General features: G+C 38.2%; 2 protein-coding genes across 2 annotated transcripts; both read left to right on the top strand.

Annotated features, from left to right (window-relative positions):
- Window positions 1–457: 457 nt before the first annotated feature.
- Window positions 458–7,682, top strand: ccdc126 (coiled-coil domain containing 126). The gene is made up of 3 exons (XM_023959910.1): window positions 458–774; window positions 3,136–3,632; window positions 5,831–7,682. The coding sequence occupies exons 2-3, from the start codon at window positions 3,392–3,394 to the stop codon at window positions 6,058–6,060; spliced, it is 471 nt and encodes a 156-aa protein (XP_023815678.1). The 5' UTR covers window positions 458–774; window positions 3,136–3,391; the 3' UTR covers window positions 6,061–7,682.
- A 2,972-nt stretch (window positions 7,683–10,654) lies between these two features.
- On the top strand, window positions 10,655–19,557 carry LOC101157868 (transformer-2 protein homolog alpha). Its single transcript, XM_004073843.3, has 8 exons — window positions 10,655–11,032; window positions 13,435–13,544; window positions 13,632–13,791; window positions 16,740–16,928; window positions 17,225–17,340; window positions 18,520–18,639; window positions 18,714–18,778; window positions 18,910–19,557. Exons 1-8 carry the CDS (start codon window positions 10,997–10,999, stop codon window positions 18,918–18,920), a joined length of 807 nt encoding a protein of 268 aa, XP_004073891.1. The 5' UTR covers window positions 10,655–10,996; the 3' UTR covers window positions 18,921–19,557.
- Window positions 19,558–23,638: the final 4,081 nt, after the last annotated feature.

A 23,638-nucleotide genomic window follows, 5' to 3' on the forward strand; every position in this document is an offset into this window, starting at 1 on the left:
GACTTATGATGCTTAACTTTCCTTGTTTTCTTTTAAACAAAAGAGAAAAATATCATATGAATGAATAAATGAACGAATGATTACTTTATTACGGGCTCAAGGTCCAAATGAAAGGTCATAAAAACAAACAGAAAGAACCAGCCTTTATAAAAAGGTACCATAACATAGAGAGCGTATAAAACTGCTGGGAACAAGAGACATAAAAAAAAACAAGTAAAAACCAAAATTACAGTCTGTGTGCTATATGAACTTTTAAAACAATCTGATTGTAGTAAATAAGTAGAATTCCTTAAATCCTCACATTCATTAAGAAATCCAATAACTTTTATCTTTTACATATATTTTATTTTTTCCATTGGGCTACGTCTAAACATTGCTTCCAACTTCGTTGTAAACAATTTAAGTTTGAAACGGCATGGTTGTGTCATCTAAACTACATATCCCAGAATTCAGCGCTGTTGACGCAAACCGAAAGCATTCATGGGAACCATGACAGCAGCATAGTTACCAGCTCTCAGCAGCGTAGCTGCTGAACCTAAAGTCCAACGACATTGGTAGCGTTGACGAGCTGAACTGTACAGAGTAAGACGTCGAAACGAAAACCTAACCGGAAGCTTCAACGCCTCAACCCTTTTCTCTGTTGTGTAACGGAAGCTGCGCGCGGATCCAGGCGACTGTCTTGCGGCGGCGCAGCTGCTGCGAATCACAGGCAGCAGTGACAGCCTGAAGGATCCGCTGCCTGGAGGTCGTCAATCTGCAGCTGCTGGATTTCCGGTAAAGAAGTTTTTTGTTTTTTCTACGATCGTGGTTTTGTTTGGTTTCTAAGTGAGTTTCCGATCAGGTTGTTTGCTGTGGTGTCTTCTCTGCAGGGAGCTAGCTTATCGAGCTAAAACAGCTTTAGCTTAGGCTAGACCTTCGAAATATATTCAGCAAGTCAATAAAGTCTGGAAAATTGTTCTACAGCTTATTTAAAACGTACTTATTGCGTATTAGGGTTATATAATATCTGCCCAAGGCTTTAGCTGGAAAAAAGCTTGTTTCAACAGGCAGTTTCATGGACACTTGACCTCAATTATCATGTCAGTAAGCTCAGTTTAACCCCACTTTTTCCACTATTATTGACGTTATTGTAGGATCCACAGTTAACCAAATCAGTATCTTACTTATCCTGTTAGCTGTGACAATCACATGTTCCCTGGCTGTTTCTAGTTTTAAGCTTTGTTTGATGATTTTGATTAGTGTAGCTAAGCATGCCTTGTAATTTCAGACTCAGAGGCAAATTTCTAAGGAACTACTGCTGCTCTTTAGAAACTATGTCCTACAAAACAACACAGTTGTTTTTTGTTTTATTTTTCTATTTAGGCTAAAATGGCATAACCATAATTAAAAGACCACTGGGAACACTTTTACAATAGCTCAAAAGATGATCGGAGTGGAACTTGTGACACTAACAATGTATTTGCATTTACGTCTAAGGTCAAGACACATGCTTTACTTACGAGTTTAACTTAGTTTGGTGTTTTTGCCAGTTGGTTTAATCAAACTTTAAGAGAATTTGAGATAAAATGTCTTTTTTTTTGTCATGATAAATCACATTTTAACGCTCAAAAACTCTACTGGGGAAGACACTGCAATACCTCTCCAGCCTCCTGCACCAGTCTCATAACAAATACCCATCATTCCTTTTATTTTGCTGCAGCAAATGACTGGAACTCTCTCAAAACTCCCTTAAACTTGCCATTCAACTGTTAAGCAAAACTGCAACAGTCCCTAGTCAATTGCTGAACTTGTTGATCCCTTCCTCCTGGCTAGTTGTGTGTATAAGCCGTTGTAATGCCACTGTCATTATTGTCTGATTTTACGTGTTTGTCATGGATTAATATGCATTCTTCTTTCTGTCTGTTTTTGTTTTGTAATGCAAATCAGACTTTGTTCTCAAATCTTCCTCCTGGTAAAATAAAGGTTAAATAAAAACCTTCCCAAAAAGAAGTTGAGGCAAAGCCTGCAAATAATTACATTTTTCCAAATGGGCTCACTTGTATTCTAACTTTAAACGTCCGAGCCATTTTTAACTGTTACAATTGTGAGTTCAAGCCTCCCAGCTATTCATTTTCTGATACTTGTTTATGCCCAGGGCAGAGAAAGGACGTGTTTGTGCGTGGGAGAGGAAATATTGAGTTACCTTTCTTTTCATAATTTATTCACTCAGTAACTGCCCCTGTTTTTGGCCTCAATCAGAAGTGGGACTTCACCCAAGAGAGCCTGCGGAGAAGGAACACGGAGACAAATGTGTGAAAACTGAGAAATTGACAGCTAATTTTCTCTCTGTCACCACAGTGCCCTCTCTGTTCTGTTTATCAGACTATCAGCTATGATAAGGATGGGGTTTCACAATGAATGCCCTCCATAATTGTCTGTTTCTTGCTCTCTTATTTAGAGCTGTAAAATTGGGTCCCATGAAATCTAAACTGTTAATTTGGTTTTTGGTCAAAAAGGGGGCTGAGACAGATTGGAGGAAATCATTGTGCATTAGAGAAATCTCACAAATAACAGCTAAAACTTTCAGGATGCCACTTTGATGTACAGTGGAGGAAATAAGTATTTGATCCATTGCTGATCCCAGGTTTTTTTAAGTTTGCCCACTTAAAAAAATGTTCTGCTGAAAACGTACTTGCTGTAAAGACCACTTGGATGATGTACACAGGGTTTGATTAGAATACATCAGGGGTGTCAAACTCATTTTCACTGAGGGCCACATCAGCATAGTGGTTGTCCTCAAAGGGCCAGGTATAACTTATACATGTAAGTAAATGTAATAGAGAAAATATGTACTTACTCCTTAATGTTAAATAACTCATTGATTCTGTCAGGTTAGGTTATATGGACAGTGTTCAAGTCCTATTGTGTAGTTTCCCAATCTGATATTTCAAGTCCGATTCCCCCTAGATATGAATAAATACACACCAATTTTTTATTTTTATTTTAAGAAATTAAAAACTTGTATGCTCTCGCGGGCCACATAAAATGACATGGAGGGCCACATTTGGCCCGCGGGCCTTTGAGTTTGACACATGTGGAATACAGAATGACTAGTTCTGTTTGGGTTAACCTTACTCTATTTTCTTTGCTTTCTAGTGAACAATGCCTGTGGACCTGCTGCCCGAGTGTCCTGCCCGTGTGGATTACACTGCTCTAAACTTCTTGCTGCTAAAGAAAATTTCCAAAAATCCTTAATGGTCGTTTCGTTTTAAGAGCATAAAGTCTTAGGACTGCCATGTAGGAGAGCTTTTCATCCAGTAAAGGGCTAATTAGAAAAAAAAAAAAGTATCAGGTCTTGTATCAAGCCTTCAGCCTACAACCAGGTGCCTTTTTCCTTCCCTGTCCCAGTACCATGCTTGGTGCTCTTATGCTGAAAAGAAACATGTCCCAGAAGTTAGGTGCGCTCCTGCTGGTGTTCGGTTTGGTCTGGGGACTCATGCTGCTGCGCTACACGGTGCAGCAGCCTCGCCGCCAAAGCAGTGCAGAGTTACGCGAGCAAATACTGGAGCTCAGCCAGCGATATGTCCGAGTGCTTACTGAGGAAAACCAGAATGCTCCTGGCGGACCGCAGGGAAACTCCATGTCTGGTTATGGTAAGCATGTTCCCCAAACATTTATAGACCCACTCCAATGAAAATGGTGTTTTTAACATGTTCTTGCAGCATTTCTTCTGATGTGTCTGTGTGTGTGTGTGTGTTTTTATATATATATATATATATATATAAAAATAAATAAATAAACGCCCCTCTCACCCTTTTCTGGACTGAGAGGTCTGAGGTCTTTCCAGGTATCTGTTGTAGCCAATCCTCCAGCTTGGGGGTTACTGCCCCGAGTGCTCCAATTACCACAGGCACCACTGTCACCTTCACTTTCCAGGCTTTCTCCAGTTCTTCTCTGAGTCCCTGGTATTTCTCCAGTTTCTCATGTTCCTTCTTCCTGATGTTCCCATCGCTTGGCACTGCCACATCCACCACAACGGCTTTCCTCTGTTCTTTATCCACCACTACAATGTCTGGTTGGTTCACCATTACCATCCCTATCAGATCTTTGCACTTTCATTCTCTATGACCTTTGGGGGGTGTTTCCCATTTTGACCTTGGGGTTTCCAGTCCATATTCTGCACACATGATCCTGTACATTATTCCAGCCACTTGATTGTGGCGCTCCATGTATGCTTTTCCCGGCCAGCATCTTACACCTTGCAGTTATGTGCTGGATTGTTTCAGGGGCCTCTTTGCACAGCCTACACCTTGGGTCTTGTCTGGTGTGGTAGATCTGAGCCTCTATTGCTCTGGTGCTCAGGGCTTGTTCCTGAGCTGCCAGGATGAGCGCTTCAGTGCTGTCCTGTAGGCCAGCCCTTTCTAGCCATTGGTAGGACTTCTTGATATCAGCCACTTCAGTTATGGTCCGGTGGTACATCCCATGCAGGGGTTTGTCCTCCCATGAGGATCTGTCCTCCAGCTCTGTATCCTCTCTGCTCTCCATTGCCTGAGACATTCACTGAGCACACTGTCAGTTGGGGCCTTGAGCTTGATGTACTCATGCATCTTGGATGTTTCATCCTGGATAGTGGCTTCCACGCTCACTAGTCCTCTGCCTCCTTCCTTGCAGCTAGGATACAGTCTCAGGGTGCTGGATTTGGGATGGAACCCTCCATGCATGGTGAGGAGCTTTCGTGTTTTAACATCCGTGGTCTGCATCTCTTCCTTTGGCCATCTTATTATTCCTGCAGGGTATCTGATGACGGGCAGTGCGTAGCTGTTTATTGCCCGGGTCTTATTTTTGCCATTGAGCGGGCTTCTCAGGACTTGCCTTACTCGTTGGAGGTATTTAGATGTTGCAGCTTTCCTTGTTGCCTGCTCCAGGTTCCCATTTGCCTGCGGCATTCCAAGGTACTTGTAACTGTCCTCGATGTCTGTTATTGTTCCTTCTGGGAGTGAGACCCCTCCTGTGTGGACTACCTTGCCTCTCTTTGTCACCATCCGGCTGCATTTCTCGAGCCCGAATGACATCCCAATGTCAGTACTGTAGATCCTGGTGGTGTGGATCAGGGAGTCAATGTCACGCTCGCTCTTAGCATATAGCTTGATGTCATCCATGTAGAGGAGGTGACTGATGTTGGCCCCATTTCTGAGTCGGTATCCATAGCCAGTCTTGGTGATTATTTGGCTGAGGGGGTTCAGACCTATGCAGAACAGCAGTGGGGACAGAGCATCACCCACCTTTGATGGACACTTGTGCGTGTGTGTATATATATAGTGTGTGTGTATACATATGTATTTATGTATATGTGTGTGTGTGTGTGTGTGTGTGTGTGTGTGTGTGTGTGTGTGTGTGTGTGTGTGTGTGTGTGTGTGTGTGTGTGTGTGTGTGTGTGTGTGTATATATATATATATATATATATATATATATAAATAAATATATAAATGCTGTTTGAAGAAGACCGTATTTGTTGCTTTAAAAATACACTAAGCTCCCTGCTCCACTTAAACAGTCGGCGGGGTTGCTCCATACCAGCGATCCTGCCCACAACTCAGCTGGGAATTTCTATTGAACTTCTGCTGCTCTGCAAAACCTTTCCAAGAAAATGACACTGTTTTTTTTTTTTTTTTTTATTTTGGCTAAAATTGTCATAATTAAAAGATTGTTGGAAACACTTTGAAAATAGATCACAAGATGATCGGAGTGGGACTTTAAAAAGTACAAATGAATTTTTTTTTCCAGTTATAGAAATGTTTAACTCATCTCCCTTATTTTTTCTTCCATCTTTGCCCTTGCAATCTCCCAACAGCCGATCTGAAGAGGACTATAGCTGTATTGTTGGATGACATTCTGACACGTTTGGTCAGGCTGGAGGGCAAACTTGAACTGGTGGTTAATGCCTCCTCCACAAACTCCTCCCACGCAGCTGGAGGCGTCCTTGCCCCTGCTCCTGAGGCCTTGCAGAAAGCGGCGAAGCCGGAAGCGCCTGAGACGTTGCACCTTAACCAGCCGATCCGCAACAGGCCTCGACCGCATTAAGGTTTTATATGAAGGCAAATATATAAAATAAGCAATATAGATATTTATTGAAATCCAGACTCTTCAAATCTGGGACTCATCTAAGAAATAATCCGTTAAATTGAAAAAAAAAGTTAAAAATGAAAGAGGAACTCCTTTTGTTTTACTGCTAATCGTCACTCTGAACTCTTATTTTTTTTTTTTTACATTTGACTGCTTAATTTCCTTTGCTTTTATTATCTTTTTTTTTAATTTTACTAGAGACTGGAAGTCAAACAAATAAAAGGCCTACAGCAAAACGTTATATTAGTTTTCATCATTTGATAAATTTGCTACAATTCTAAAGCTAAATTAAGTCTTGCTGGTTAGAATTGGCACATAGATGAAGAATTAGCCGGGTTCACTTTAGCTGTTCAAATCATTCAACAGATGTAACCCGAGGAACATGTTTGCACTTCATTAAAGGCAATATAAATGTCCTTGCTATTGCTGTAGAGCTGAAAGGAAGGACACGTCACCCGTTTAGAGCCGCAAGCTCGATACGGGTAGAGGTTCATATCTGGTGGGGGGTTTTGTGCCATTTCTCCCTGTTTGGTGTTAAATTGGGATCAGCTAAATGTAAATGAAGAATCTGATCATAAATGGAAAAAACAATTGAAAACAGTGTAAAACTCAAAAGTACACATTGTAAACTTGAAGGAAATATTGAAAATTTCAAAAATAAAACTCAATTTGAAAAAATATATTTAAGACTTGAAAGAAATATTGAAAATATAAAAGAAAGTCACTCGCTGTCAATCATGTCCCAGTAGCCTATGGGCTCAAAGCTCCACCCCCACATAAAATCAAGATCAACTCGAGAAAATGGAAAGTCTACATTGAAATTGTACATTTAGGACCAAAGAGTCAGAGAAATGGCAGCTTTTACAAATAAACTTTTTCATTTGGTAACAGTTATACTTTTTTGAGTTTTTTTCAATTCAAGTTTAAAATTTCAATTTATTTTCCAAATGTTGATATTTCTTTTAAGTTAAAAATTCATATATTTCAAATTAAACTGTATAATTGTTCAATGCCGTTTACAATGTGTACTTTTCAGTTTAAGGTGGGGGTTGCTTTATCCCAACAGCTCAGATGAAGTTTTCTAACTGTTCAGATTTTATTTTTCTAATTTACATCGACTTCAAGCTGATCCTGATTTAACCCCACATGCCTACTTTTTTTGAGGAGCACAGACATGCTCACATACTTGTGGTGGTGTTTTTTTGGGAATCATTTTGTGCATGGTCATTATGTTTGTTTGCATAATGCCTAGTTTGCTATAACACCTCCACATATCCCCTCTAGAGAAAGCAGCATCATTTTGTTACGATGTTGTGAAGCACAGTGGACTTTCTCCTATTCCAAAGATGGGCAGTGATCAAACACACAAACTGCTACAAACCCAGTCCTGGCTGGACAAGCTTTGAAACTTTGCCTTACGACGTGGGTCAGAAACTTCACTGTGTCTCGGGTCCTCTGAACGACGGCCGTCATTGGTATGAAAGAGTCTCAACTGTGAATGTACTTCCTTTGCTATGTTCAAGTGATGTATTATAACTGGCTTTAAAATAGCCTTACTAATAAATTTTTCTTCACTGAAACAATTTCCATTTTGATTTCAACCATCCATCCATTCATTGATCTATCTTCAGAAGCTGCTGAATACCTTACAGGGTCACAAGGGTGCTGGAGCCCACCCAGCTGTTCAACAAAGGTGGAATACACCCTAGACCAGTCATTTTAACAATAGTATTAATTTTAAATCAAATAATGAGCTTTTTTTTTTTTTTTTTTCTAAAGACAAGTGAGGGTAAAGATCATTAAGTCTGAAGAAACTTCAACCTGAAAAAAGATTCTGGAGGAAGTGCAACCCTAAAATAAACCAGTTTCATATTTTCAAATCAAAAGTTATCATTTACACTGTTCCAATCAAAAGTACCAACATTTTAAGGTGGAACAAGATTAACAAAACATGCTAAAGTGTTGGCACCATGACCTATTTACATGGTGCATATACGCTTAGTTTTCCCTTTTGAGAAAGAACTTATTTCAGACAACCTGACCTTGAATATGCCACAAAATAAAGGGGTTTTTCACCTCATTTTTTAGACCTTAACCCCCTAGACACCTGATTTATTTCCAGCACTCTGCATTCATTCATTAAGCTTCTAAGCCAGCGAGGGCTGGGGACACTTTGGACAGGTTGTATGTCTGTTGCAGGGCCACAAGTCACGCACCCGTGCACACTCACACATATGGACAATTTAGGCTAACCAATTAACCTTTGAAGCTTGTTTTTTTGGACGGTCGGAGGTAGCCAGAGTCCCTGGAAAACCCACGCATGCACAGGGAGAACATGCAAGTCCCACACAGAAAGGTCCCCTATTGATGTTGTGTTTTAGGTCCCCTTCTTGGTATGAAGCAAGAGTGCTAACCACTGCCACCGTGCAGCCTGTTCTTGCATTCATGTTGATGCTAAATGAAAACCAATTTGGAGCCAAAGTGGTTTGATCTATATATGCATCAGTAGGCATGAGGGACATCAAATTAACATTCAACGTTTATGGAAGTTGTACTCAAATTGTTTGTCCTGTGTTGGTGTTTATGCTGTAATTTTTTTTTTTTAATTTGTATTTTATGCTGAGTGTACATATACATATGTCTCCGTACATATATCTTCATAATAGAGCAGCAGTTGGTGCTGAACTGTGGAAAAAGTAAAAAGGCATGTATATCGCCTTACTACTTTCAAAAGTACAGTTCCATTTACACACAGATACATTAACACACTGATGGCGGCTCCGCTGCCGAATACTGGCACCAACCAATAACCACCAGGAGCAATGTGGTGTTCAGTGCCTTGCCCAAAGACACTTCGACACACGGGTGGGAAGGGCGGGAACTGAACATTCCATTCAAGGGTTGACCGCTCTACCTCTGCTCCACTGCCGCCCTGTTTGACTTGTTTATTCTTGACAGGTTAAACTATTTTTTTAAAGCATATGAACAAAAAGTGTCCTTTGTTGTTAATTCATACATTTAATAAAAAATTACGTAGAAATGGAGCTTCAGCTATCTAGCTATAAACAGCTACAGTTTATGCTGTCATTGAGTAAATAACTGCAGATTTTAAAGCTTGCTTGTCAAATAACCTGATTTTTCCACAGACAGATTTTCAATCAGCCGGTCTCTTATGTAAACTGTTATATGAGTTTATCTGTTGTTTACATGCAAAAGTCCTTTCATATTCCAATGTAGCAAGACACATTTTTTTATTGGAAGAATATTGCTGTGACAGGTGAGAAGCTTTTCAGGTTCCACCGTGTATTCTTGCCATCTGTTTGATGATGGAAGTTTTTTTAGCTGATTGACGTCACAAAGTGTGTGTGTGTCTGTGTTCCTGCCTCTTTGTTTGTCTCTTTAATGCTGTAAAAGTACCAGTAGTAGCCCCAAAAAGGCCACAAACAAGACGTTAATCCTACATTTTAAGGTTCGAATTGTCTTTTGTTTGTGCACAATTTTTTTTCTAGTTTTTAGGAAAAAGTGAATTCTAGAGCAAATTGTGGATTTACCTCTAAAAAAATATCCAAGTCCACTTCTATTGCTAAAAATAAAAAAATGCTAAAAAGTATTTTTTAAATCTTGCATGTCTTAGAGAAAACCCCATCTTTTTTTTTAACAAAACGGGAAGTCATCTTTAAAATTTCTGCAGGTGGTAAACTCTGGAGAACCTTAGAATATATATTTTTTTACTGGGCTTTTAAAGGTAATTTGAACTTTTGTCTGTTTTTTTTTTTTTTTTTTTCATTTTGGGTAGCAGCATTCAAATGTATTCAAAAGCAACCCCCAAAAAATCTTTTTTTTAATTGAAGGAAAAAAGCAAAATTTAACAAATAATAAAAGGTTCAGCCAAATTTGACCCTAAGGGTTTTTCAAGCTTGGGCAATCAGACATCTGCACATTCATGTTTGATTGTATTTTTCGTCTTCTGGTAATTAGTTACCGGTAGTTTGTTTCATAAATTGTCAATGTCTTCGCCATTTCTTCCTATTACCATCTCAGGCATTGGATGATGGTGGATGGATGATACTGGTGTCTTTTCTCCCACTTTTATTGTTCTAAACTGCCATTTAAGATTGTACAGTGACTTGGTATTGAAGATACTCAAAGTTAAAATCATAAGTGTATTCAATTGTCATATTAACTATGATTATGTCATGTTCATGAAGTACTTGAAATAACAGGGCAAGAAAAAGATCCACTGATATTCTAAATATTTCTCTGTGTGCAGAAGTCAGCATGTGGCTTAAGGTGGACCTTTCATATAAGACTTCAACTAGAAAAAAAAAACTACATAAAGCATAGATTTAACTTCACTAGTTAGCCCAAATTACTAACCGAAATTTCTTTGCAATGAGGATATAAATGTTCTTTCTTTTCTGTGTCAAATGTTGCAAAACAGGTTTAAATGAACACAAGAACGAGTTTCGTCAGGTTTAGCTGTTATGTTTAGTGACCACAGGGGGGCGCTGTTCATTGTAATGTTTATAAATATATCTACGGTTGTTGCATATAAAAATGTAGTATGGTGGGGTTTAATCAATGAGCTATATACCTGTATAACCCAATGACCTGAGGAGGCGTAGTTATTCTTAAAAAATGAAAATAAAAAACCAAATCTGCCTCTGAAGAAGAAGCAGGTACTGCGCAGACTCGTGGATCCACACAGCGCCCCCTACGGTGGCAGAAACCGATAGTCGCGGATTTTGGTTTGTCATAACTTTATTTACACTCGTAAATTACAAGGTAGTCTGTTCGAGGCAACCACTTAACGTTAAGCGGAATTTATCTGTAATAACATAAAACAAAAGCATTCAATTTATCGCTGTGAAGAAGATTGTAACTCTACTAAACAATGAGTGGCAGCGAGGACGGAAACTACAACAGAGGGGTATGTTGTTTGGGCTATTTATGCATTAGCACAGTTTTTCTTTCTTTTTGTGTTGCCTCTAATAAATGCTACTGCTATTCAATTGTTGGAATGTTCAAATATAACTACGTTGATTTACATAATCGACGGATAATAGATTTGCTTCTACTAAGTAAGACGTCGATACAGCGCATTGTCTTTGACGCTCCTCAGAATATAGCCTTTAAGCTAGCTCTTCCTTGCTAAGGAAAAAAAGCAACAGAATGTTCGAGTCGACGGTTTGTTTTTTTTCCCTTCACACGTTTTTAGCGTTTTAAGATTTTTCGGAACGTCTGTAATGTTCGCATAAGAGCCTCGGGCCCGCATGGTTGTCGCTGAAGCCACTGCCAGTCCTTAGCATGCTTTAGCATTTATCAGATGTTGTCCCAGGCCACTCTGTCTGTTTGCTCTCGATGATTTAGCCTAATTAGCTGTTGCTACAACACTTAAACTAGCTGATTGAAAGATGCATTGGGCGAGAAATGCCCAATCATATGCTGATACTTAAGTTTCTGCCAGTGCATTTAAGACATTTATTTTCACACTAAATATAGATTAATATATGGTGAAATGTAATGATTATATTAAATTTTGGCCATACATGATGATGTATTTGTCTATGTCCAAGGTGAAAATCATTTGTTTCCACTGAAGAAGTTTGATCTTTACATGATTTCTTTATGGCATCTATATATTTAAATTGACTAAAATGAAGGTTTATGATGATGTAAATCTATCAAAGAGCCTGTCCTGGTTTCACAGGTTGTCACCATGAGCCAAAATGATCAACTTTTAACCGTCATATGTGGCCTTTTTACACTAGTGATCTTAATTGAAATACTGCAATAGTAAACTCTATATATTTAACAAAATATATCATTTTAATTTATGTTTTCTTAAAACATATTAAGGATGCTAAAAAAATGTTTTACACATACCAATTTCTTGTATATATCAATTTAGCACAAATAGTCCAGAAGAAGAATAATCATAATTGTGCCTATGAAAAACAAACTGTAGCTTAAACCTTTCTTTTGTGAAGTTGACCCTCGGAACTTTCTTTTAAAGACCCTTTGCAAAAAAAGAGAAAATTTGTTTTTGTAATGTTTTTTTAAAATGTTCTTGTATCATTTTTTTCTCATTATGGATTACATATATAAAGAAAATTAAGCTTAAAATTTTGTTTGGTTTGGGCTGTAAGATAGCAGAAGAGCATGTAAACAAAGGGATGACAGGAGGTGTTGGCAGGCTTACACTGCGCCAAGAGTCCGGCTCACAATTAAGAGGTAAATTACTTAGGAACTACTGGTGCTGTGCAGAGACTATAATCTTGGCTAAAAACGACATAATCATAATTAAAAGAGCACTGGGAACACCTTTTCAATACATCAAAAGATGATGTGAGTGGGATTTTAAAGAGTTTAGCTGCTGGGGGAAACTGACTAACATCCAGGTTTGTGCAACTAAACTAAGAAGCGTACATCATTTTATTCCTAGAATATGTTTTAAAGCCACTGTGGCAGGCAGAGGGCCATTTTTTTTTCCTTTAAATACTTCTTATGACTGTATTGATGTAACATTTTCCTCTTCTTGTTAGATAGTTCCTGTTAATGTCCAAAAAAGGCATCATGTTAATGCAACAAAATAAAACAGATTCCATCAATTATTGATTAAAACAATGACCAGGTGGCAACCCCAACCACAGCAGTTATTTTGTGGAACAAAATTGTCTTTATGCTGCTAACTAAAGTAAACTGGGTCATTTTAAACAGTACAGTTAGTAGCTATACTAGGATGCCAGATTATTTGTTTTAGGTCCTTTAATGCTGGTGGTCCGCAGACCCTAACATTCATAAACTCCAGGTGGAAAAAGGCAGATCATGTGAGAATATAGGTGTTTGGCTGCTTTTAGGGAAAAGCATATTTGTGGAAGCAGAAGCTGAACACAAGGGAGATTATTGTACACAAACAAATCCAAAAGCAGCAAAACTTCATCCACTTTTCAAAATTCTGAACAAATGCTTTGTAACTGTGATGTTTTCTGTCTTGAAACTTTGCAAAGTTTCCCTTTGAAAATAAAGTAAATATATTGTCTGAAAAGTGTACAACTTGTGCTGTTGGATTTATTTAAAAAAAAAAAGTGCATTTGTTGGCTTGTGTTATCAACAGAAGGGAAATTTTTAAGAGATGGTTCATTAGAAATATTTACAGAACATGACAGATGAGGGGAACTTTGTGAACTTCACATGTCTGTGTACTTACTGTGTCTTTTATCCTTTGATCAAAAGTGCTTCACAAAAGTCTACAAAGATATATAAGTAAAGAAAGCATTTTCTGTTTTAACATGTTAATGTGGTAACGGGTCATTTTACTTCCATTTACAGGGCCATGGGAGTCCAGCCCGGACCAAGTCGCAGAGCAAGTCTGGCTCCCAAAGCCCATCTCAGGCGTGTATTCGCTCTGAATCTAGATCCCACTCCCATTCAAAAGTCAGGTAAGTTGCTATTTTACCTAGGTGTGCCTTTTTGTTCATGTTTTGTTATGTCTGTATGAGTTAATGCAGCAGCTCTTGTTTTTTCAGGTCTCGCTCTCGGAGGCAATCGAACCCGCACCGCTCGAATTCTCGATCCTGCTCTCCTCAGAGGAGGTCCCGCACTCCGTCCTACAGCCCTGACCATCGCCGTAGGAGGAGCCAAAACGCATCCCCAATGTCCAGCCGCCGCCGCCATACTGGTACCAGAGTAAGTGTAAAGTCTTTTTTCAAGGTATCTCATTTTGCTTTCATAAAAAAGGTATTTTTTACAATTATTGGTGTGAAGCTCATTGAGACGACTACAAGTTCTTTTTCTACAAAAACATTTTTTGTCTGCTACTGAATTATCACAATTTGAATAAAAGACTCAGAAATGCAGTTTTCATCTTAATTTTCTCTCTATATTTTCTCCATCATGAAAAAAAGACTGAAAGAACATGTGAAAACCAACAAAAACACAGTTTTCATTGGAGTGGATCTTCAAGTTGTTTTATCTCCAGAAGCACTAAATAGAGCATCACAGTCTCTGATGGAAAACAATTATGCAATAGACAACTGTATAGTTTCTAAATCATTGGACACTTGTATGTAGATAACAGTGTAGATGTAACCTAAATAAATTCCTGAATTCCCTATTGTGTCAAAAAAGAACGGCTATGAAGATGCTACTGGAGAAGAACAGAGAAGGTCAGGAGGAGCTACATTCTGATGTTGTAGATCTATTTGACAGAATACAAAAAGAAAAGCAGAAGAAGTGTGAAGTGGCAGAAAAATTGTTAGTCATGCCAGACGCGTTTAAAAGCTGGAAGACAATGGAGAGATGTGCTGGAGGTGTGACGGAGGAGGTGGAGGTGAGGCTGCACCAAGGATCAGCTTTGAGGAACAGACTGACAGAAACATCTAGAGAGGTGGAGGTTTGCTCTGAAAAGGAAATGAATAAAGGTCAGCTGTAGCAAAGCAAAGTATTAGTGTAAATGATAGGAACTCAAGAGGAATGGGAGGGGGTACAGGGGTCAGAGGTGAAGAGGGGTGTGCAAGCAGGTTGGAATGAGTGGAGGAAGGTTTCAGGTGTGATGTGTGACAAGTGTGTCAGCAAACATGAAAAGAAAGGCGTAGAACATTGTGGTGAAAGCAGCCATGTTGTTGGTTTGGAGACCGAGAAAGAGACAGGAGGCTGGAGGTAGCAGAGATGAAGATGTTAAGATTCTCTTTGGGAGGGACGAAGACGACGAAGACCGGGAATGAATCCATTAGAGGAACAACTCATGCAGGAAAACAGATGGAGATGTTGAAAGGAGGGACGGGGTGGATTTTGGAGATGCCAGAGAGAGGAAGACCAAAGGGGAGGTTCATAGACGTAGAGGAAGAGGATGGTGTTGGTGTGAGCAAGGACGAGGATTTACCGTAAAGGAAACCGGTTTAAAGTTGCAAAGCAACAGTCTTTTTCTGAAAATATCAATATAGCTTATTATATTAGATAAATATAATAATTTCATCCTGTACATTTTTAAAATAATAGAAAATAAAAACAATTCCTCATTATTTGTAAATCATTCTGTTTTCAAAAAGCTGTTTTTGGTGGCTAAGCATGTCCAAAGGAAACTAAACATCTATGAAGTTATAAAACAAAATGACTCTTTTTACAGATATAAGTGATTCGTACTTTACATGTAGGATTTACTCTAAGTGAAAATGTCTTTATTTGTGGGCATGAAGAGAATAACGTATCCTGAAAAGTAAAGGTCTCTCATTGTTGCTGTATAAATGAACCACAAGAGTGCAGTGTAGTGCCACACTGCAAGGAGAACCATCAATACACAAATAATTGGCTGTTTTCAGAACACAGTAATGCAGGAATTTGATGTCTTACTATGAGTTTCACTGATTTGAAGTCTGGACTTTACGTTGCGTCCTCCCAAAACACATGTTCTTATCATTCTTTCTCCATTGTGATGTGGATTTGTGTTTGTCAATTGTCAACTATCAAATGAATGTCAACAAACCCAAATTACCAGTTTGGGTTGTCCAGTTGGACTAACATTCGCCATGTTTGGTCTGAGGTGCAGTTCAGTGACTTTCCTGGGTCAGTCTCTCTTCCCATTGCTACTATTGTTCTGAAGTGGGGAGTTGTTTGCCGTGGCAGCATACGGCATCTTCTGATCCCAGGAGTCTGTGTGTGAATGCAGAGGGAGGAGAGTCGAAGCTGCGTTGTAAATGTTCCAGAGGTGAAACCTGAAGCCATCTCCTTTGTTCAGAGTAGGCTTTGCTCACTTCAGAAAGGTTGTTCAGCGCTTCAGTGTTCGTTTTTAGTTCGCTTCTGTCTGAAGGTTTGAGGTGTTTGTGTTCCGCTGTTTTTATTGTGATTAATCTGATTTTTCATCTTTCTGTTGTCTAGTACTAAAATAAACTAATATTGTCTCACAAAATCTGATATTAAATAGGCAGTATTTAATATCTTTCATCTGTGAAAAACGCTAATGACTGAAGCTTTACAATCACATGATCTTTTTGATATTTCAAAATATAAAGATAAACCTAAGGAATTTTCTTTGTACTTGTTCATTTTTTGTTACCGGAACTGATAGCTTGGTGACAATTGTGTCCTCAAAAGTTTACTGTTTCCATAGCTAGTAGACGTGAACATTTTACGAAGACCATTTAGGAATCCACTGTGTTCTCATGATGAAAACTTGGGTGATTCCAAAAAATGTGTTTACATGCATCTTTTTTTTATGAAAAATTGTGCAAAAGCAAAGCATTATGGTCGACTGTCCCCAATCTAGTGGGCATTGATAATTTTTTGCAAAGGCTTCTGGGAAATTCCCGGACATTGGATTTTAAAAGTTGTAGATTTGGACACCCTGAAAAATGGCGAACGCCACCCTTTAAGATGCACTAAGTAGTGAGTTGTGAGGGAATTAGGATCTAACCAAAAGCACCTTTTTAAATAATAATTTAATTTAATGTGAAAAAAACCTGCATTAAAAAACCCTTATTTAAGTGGAAAACAAAAAAACAAAGTTTTAACAAAAAACCCTAAATGAATAAAGGAAGTAATTTTTGCGTACTAATTCTGTGAATAATTATTTATCATTTGCTGGATATGAATTTGTTGTGCAAGTATCTCTAACTTCTTCCTATGGTTGACTTTTACAGGAGAACCCTGATCCCAGCACTTGTCTAGGGGTCTTTGGCTTGAACTTGTCCACTACTGAGCGTGACCTGAGGGAGGTGTTTTCACGCTATGGACGTCTGACTGGGATCAATATGGTGCATGACCAGCGCACTGGTCGCTCCCGCGGCTTTGCTTTTATTTACTTTGAGAGGCTCTGTGATGCGAGGGAGGTATGGAAAATAAGTCTTCTAGAAGAACATTTTCTATGTTTTCATGTCTAAAGTGCTGTCTGTAAATGTGTGTTTTTGTTATGTTTTGTTTTTTTACATCATTTTTTAAAATTGAAAGCACAGTGCTGTGATTACATAGATTCACCACTAGAGGTCAGACTTGCCTCAGATTCCTAAAACATGCCTATTGTCTCAAATCAAGTCATTGTATTGAGTCATGGATGGTTTTTTTTTTATGACTTTATCTCAAGCGTCTGGTAACGAGCTCCTCTTCTTTACTCGTTCACTTCCTTCAGGCAATAGAGCACACCAACGGCATGAACATGGATGGAAGGCAGATCCGAGTGGATTATTCAATTACCAAACGCCCCCACACCCCCACACCGGGAATCTACATGGGAAGGCCAACTTAGTAAGATCAACAACACAACCAAATACTACCTTTACATTTCCTCATTGACATATTTGATTTCAGCTAAATATGAAATTTGAGCCTGAAGGGTCTATGACAAGGGTCTGCACGCTTTAATGCTAAAAGAGCCATTTGGTCCAGTTTTATTACTGACTGAGAGCCACCACACTGTTTAGAAAAATTGATTTTTTTGTGTGGCCATTAAGCCATTGTTATATAAAATGAAGCTTATAATATTTCCAGTAATTGAATTATAACAGTGTTATGTTTCAATTATATTACCGGTACTTTTGACAGCAGTACAGACGAGTTCCTTTCAAAAGTAAAATGTGTCAAGTTAGATCCTGCTGCAATACATTTACTTGCAATTCTATTTTAAGAACTTTGCTTCTGAGCAGCAACTAGACATTAGATAAAAAATAAGAGTTTAAGCTTGTTCTAATAATAAGAATAAACCATTCTGACAGTAGATCAGGGTTTTTGACCACTAGTGTTCTAACATTTGGGCTGGACCAGGAGCCGACACATGGAATGATTTAGTAATCCACCTCATAAGAGAAATCTGGACAAAAAAATGCTTTCATTTTCATTCAAAATTAATAAATATATGTAAAACAGAGCATTTTGAAGTTTGCATTTCAAAACTGTGACTTTAGTTGTCAGTTTAGTGCCAGTTGCACTAAATGGAAATGCTGCGTTCATGTTGTGTTGAAATGATTGGAAAAATGGCCGTCCGACTGGGAAAACACATGAACGTTTAAAAAAAACAAGAAATCTTCCAACGCCACATGAATGTATAAGAACGTTCTGCACCTAAACAAAGGTCCATTTATTTTTTGGTGCACCATCTATGGGGAGACACAGCAGAATTACAGGAAAAATGAAACAATAAGGATTATCAATATCATTTATTTCCGTTTGGCGGATCAGATTACATAGTTGATTTAGTGTAATGTCAGCAGTGGTTTAAAAAGATCACCTCAGTTTAAAGATGTAAAAATATATAACACAAGGTAACTACCAAACCTATTATTTATTCAAAATGTTAACATTCTTCTTCAAAGCCAGAGATCCTCAATGGAAGGACAAAAGACCTGCACGGGACTTCAAAGCCTCAGGTTGTAGAGTCCTGATCTATGACTTGTCGCTGGGTGTTGAGAGTTCTTTGTCATTTTGCAGCAATGGAGGCGGCGGCGGCGGGGGCGGCGGTACCAGAAAGCGAAGGGACTCCTACTATGATCGCAGTTATGACAGATACGACAGATATGAAAGATGTGATGAGTATGACTACAGGTATAGGTGAGTACAGACTGAACTTCAAAGTTTGACTGTTGTACCAGAGAGAGTTTGTCACATTCTTGGCTCTATTTCAGTCGCAGGCGCTCGCCGTCGCCCTACTACAGTCGATACAGGTCCCGTTCTCGTTCCTACAGCCCGAGTAAGTGAGACAAGAACAATGCAATAAATTAAAAAACGGTTTTCTCTGACATGATTAACTTTGTGTTCCTTCTGGTAAATTTCCCGCTGTTTGTGTTTTCCTACTAAATGCAAATGTTTTCTTTTTTGCAGGGAGATTCTAAATTGCCTCCTTTTAACATCAACTTCCCTTCAGGCGTAGCTGGTGTGTGATTCTTCATCGAGGAACATTTTAAATTGGCAGACCTTTACTAGCAAACTCATCATTTTGAGGTGGTTCTCGTGTACAAGTACTAGATATCTTCTATTTTTGACATTTTGATGCAAGCATGACAAGAGGGAGTAGCTAAGATCTCGTCTCTTCATTCTTCCGTCTGCAGCCTTCCTTCTCTTTTTGTTTTTCGTGCAACATAGATTGCCTGATCTGTTATTATTAATCAAAATTGGTATCGTGGTTGCTGGTAATGCATAAGATTGTGATCCTTGGTTTTCAACCTTTGCCTAGAAAAACCCCACAAATGTATCTTTGTCAATTGAACTGATCTACGTTCTTGCTCACATTACATTTTTTTTTCTTTGTTGAGGAAGTTGTAGTTTCATCTCCCAGGTAATATGTGACTTTTCTTTGTGTTTGTATAATACAGTTCTATCAAAACTCTTGGCTGTTCTGACTTTTCATCCATGCATATTCAAATTGGTGTTCATTGGTATTAGTAGATTGTAAAATGACCAAAAGGTTGTTTAAAATGGAAAAAAAATGAAGTTTAACAAACCAATAAAACCCATATTCTGCATGATAAATGTTTAAAGGTGTGAAGCCACAGTTACTTTTCTTTACTTTCCTCTCAATAAGCCAACAAAAAAATTGTTTTCTTTTTCTTTATTATTTTCTCTATCAAACATAAAGTGTACAAACAAAATGACTGGTTAACAATAGTTTCTTACTAGTAGAATAACTAATGTTCCAAAACTGTGAAAGAACTAAGGCTTAATCTTAAAAAAAAAAGAATCTTGAGTACATCACCAAAGTTTTGGATCTATTGACTAGAAAAGGAGCACTATCTCTGAAAATGAACAGCTAATCACAAAGCGAGCCTGAACGAATGAAGGGCTCTTTATCTGTAAACCTTGGTCCAGATAATAAGGTTCTGCATTCAAACGAGCTCAATAATCACTGCTGACATGTCATGGGGCCTCTCCGGGTTATGTGTTTCTTCATCCCGAGGTGATTCCAAAGGTTACATGGTAAAGACTAGCTGGAAAGACACAAAGGTCCACTTAAAGATTTAGCGCTGTTAGCTCGTCTTTATGTCTTTTCACTTTACTACATACTTGTTCATACATGCTTTTTTCGGTTATACTGCTGACATTTCATGAAACAAGTCTTTGCTGTACCTGAACCAATGGGAAATCTAGTTAAACAGTGTTGTTTATTGTTTCAAAAAGGGTTATTAAAAAAACAACAGACATTATCTTTACATGGGAACTGAAATGATTCACAAAAGTCTCCAAGCATGCAGACAGACTAGTTTCTAAGTCTCTGCTTTTGTTCCAAACATTCACAAAGAAAAGAAACATTGCACTGATTTCAGGTTCAAGCTTAATTTTTAAAATGAATCAAATCTGTAAATCATCATATTTGAACAATCTCCCACGAATAGTTTGACCCCCTCGCCCATGCTCATGAGGTAAACATGGAGCTTTCTTATCTACAAGTCCTAAGAAGTCCAACTGGAAGGGAGAATGTGGAACCGACAGGTTGACCTGGAGCTACATGTTCATAAATTGTGGTTTGGACACACCAAAGGGGGTTGGAGGAGAGAGCCTTGAATACTTTTCCTCTTAACCAAATGGCAAAACTGAGCCTCTGTCTGCTTTTTCTAAGCACTTGAGTGTAAAATGTTGCTTATCAAGAAGCACAAAACCAGTTTTTTATCAAGATGTTTTTTTTTTTAAACTTTTCTTTGTGCTTTACACACACAAAATCTTTATTTGGGTTTAAGCTCTAATAACATTTTAAACTAAAATGTAAACTGTGCTAAACTAAATTACTTGTTACACATTTAAGAGCTTTTTAGAACTTTTATTTGTTTTGGAAATATGTAAATAATCTGATATTTTTAGTTAAAAGCAGTAACTCAGTTAATTGGAAACTAATAAATAAATATCTACTTTTTTTATTGAATAGAACCATAGGTAAATTAATCAATTGGAAAAACTTGTACTACAAAAAAGTATTGGCCTTTACTGAAAATGTCTACTTTGAAAAGAGAATATAGATTGTGGCCTATTTCAAATCCAACAAAGGATACTTTATTTTTATATTAGGTTTAAAAACATAACTAACTACTATCTGATTTACCTATAAATGAATGAGGAAGAAATGTTCCTAACAGATGAGAGAAGATTACAGTAAACAACAGGCTTTCAAGCAGAAGTTTCCAGCAGCAGAAGAACAAAGCTGCAGGGTAGTTCATGGCCCAACAGTTGAGCTGCAACAAATGACAATGAGTGTGAAAACCTAGTTTTATGAAACTTCTGTGCAACACGAACACATAGTAACAAAAGTGAAAAAGCTAAAAAATAAAATAAATACACAAAGATGGACAAGTAGTTTCATGTTAATAAAAATATATCAAAGCATTTTTAAACATATTAAAGGCACACCTTATAAGAAAAAGAATATAATTAGGATATCATTGAATTCCAAACTATTAAAAAATACTCAAACGGAAAAAGAAAAACATTTGTTGATCTTGTGGCCATTTAAGTTAAAAAAATAAAAGAAATGTGAAATTTTGACTAAATTTAACATACCTGTAGAATTTCAAGTTAGAATCTGTTTCTGTATTTTAACTTTTACAATAATTTCAACTATTTTTGCAATGTTTTTGGAGGAAAAATGAGTTGAAGAAGAAACAGAAAAACAGGAAAAGGGAAGAAAATGTACACATTTATTCAATCAACTTGCTTTCCAAAAATTTAATCTGGAATGCCCTTATTTAGATTATTTTTTCCAAGCAACAACAACAAATTGATATTTATTTGTAAGGCCACAATAAAGAAAAGAAATCTCTTGGATGTGTTTTGAAGACAAAAACCGCCATTTTCTGATGAGATGAAGTGTCACCCCACACCACATTCTGAGACGATTACCTCCTCCTCTTCCTCATCTATAACCAGGATGTTTTTTTCTTGAATTTTTTATTTAAAAAAAAGTGTTTCAAACAGAAAAACAGGTGTTTGGAACAATAACAGAGCCAGAAACGTGGATATTGTTGGTGTGAGGCTCTCCTCAACATGGCGTTCACAGTGTTCCTCCTGTCTGTCCGGAGCGGTCAGTCACTGGATATAATGACTAAAACTGTAGTTTCTAAGCAAAAATCGGAATGTGTTTCGGAATCACAGAACGACAAATGAAAAAAAAAGCGATCTCACCAGAAATCTGAGTCCCTGGGTTCAGTATTTTCCTAACAGGGTTTGTGAAAGAGGCGCTGTAGATTGTCTCTTGGAGTGAGGCCAGCAAAGTTGGGCTATAAGCTGCGTTTAACTTAAACAATGTTAGGAACTTCCAAAGTAAATGTAACCTGATCAATTTGATCAATTCCCCCCTTCTAATTACATTAATTACGCGCGTATATCTTCCCACATAGGATGAAGTCTAGACTGAAACTTTATGTCAGTTTGCCCCCCTATGGAATTTGTCCATAACAAGAAGTCCCGCAGCTGGGGGCGGGGAGACTTTCTGTACATTCCTCAGCGATACATTCACTTCTCCTCCCGCAGAGCCTGCGCGCGCACAAACACACACACACACACACACACACACACACACATTCAAAGGAGTCTCACACACGGCAAGGCTGCAGCCATGCATCAGTTCATTTAAACCGACAGAGCAGCATAAGGACACACATGGTTGCTGCCTCTATATGTCCACATCCAAACTTTTGACGCTCGCGTTCAAACACGCAGCGGGATATTTACAACCTGCACATGTGCGCGTTTCGTTCAGAACTTCTTGTGGAAATCATAGAAGTCTTAAAGCAATGTGCTGTAAGAAAAATAATAATTGTATGATCTCAATTGGCCAAAAGAACTCGCCCACGCGCTATATCCACCCTGAATGGATTATTTTGAATTTGCCATTGATATTAAAAAATAAAAGTTCCTTTAAACTTTTCAGGATTTCGGGGACATTTTTAAGACAATCGAAATTGAGTTTGCATTTATTCTAAAAGTTGTTCTAAGCTCTATAGTTTCTTCTCTTTTCATTTGATCTACTCTCTCGGGTGGCACATACGTTTACGTCGAGCGCAAACTTCCTGAAAAAGCTGAGAACCGTTAGAACAAGTGTGTCGGATTTGCCAATCGACGGGTGTTTGGTTACATCTTTATGCTTTATGACAAAGCCCAGCAGAGGAAACAGAAATGGTAGGGCAGAACTGCGTAATTGGCGCGCTGATTCATATGGAATTTGTCAAGCCGGGGAGCCAATGAATGAGCGCGCTGAGGCCGAGCCAAAGCCTGTAGTTCAGAGAGGGTGTGCGCCTCTCTGATTGGCCCAGAGATCTGACCAATCAGACAGCTCGGTGTGTTTGCTCAACAGCAGAGGAGTAAACCCACACAGACAGACAACCATGGCCCCAGTCTGGAGCGGTGAATGAAGGGCCCACTGAGCCAACGGTGCCTCTGGAACCTGCTTTACACACAGCCACACTTTTCAATTGAGCTAATTAATTACTAAAAAACACAAACTATGTTAAAGGTCAAATTTGTTTTTAAACACGTTTTATTTATCATTTACATTTTTTTTAAATAGTATGAAGCATTTAAACTCTTTAACAAAGCACATTGTTGAAGTTCTTTGTAGCCAAATAAT

The sequence above is a fragment of the Oryzias latipes genome, chromosome 11 (assembly GCF_002234675.1).
Source record: "Oryzias latipes chromosome 11, ASM223467v1".
In the NCBI taxonomy this organism is placed as follows: Eukaryota; Metazoa; Chordata; class Actinopteri; order Beloniformes; family Adrianichthyidae; genus Oryzias; species Oryzias latipes.

Bases quoted from the DNA above. Each gene is read 5' to 3' on its own strand.
- LOC101157868 (XM_004073843.3), top strand. From the start codon at position 10,997: ATGAGTGGCAGCGAGGACGGAAACTACAACAGAGGG. The intron at 13,792-16,739 runs GTAAGTGTAAAG...TGACTTTTACAG, and splicing joins GCCGCCATACTGGTACCAGA to GAGAACCCTGATCCCAGCAC. The intron at 17,341-18,519 runs GTAAGATCAACA...GTCATTTTGCAG, and splicing joins TACATGGGAAGGCCAACTTA to CAATGGAGGCGGCGGCGGCG.
- ccdc126 (XM_023959910.1), top strand. From the start codon at position 3,392: ATGCTTGGTGCTCTTATGCTGAAAAGAAACATGTCCCAGAAGTTAGGT. The intron at 3,633-5,830 runs GTAAGCATGTTC...ATCTCCCAACAG, and splicing joins AAACTCCATGTCTGGTTATG to CCGATCTGAAGAGGACTATA.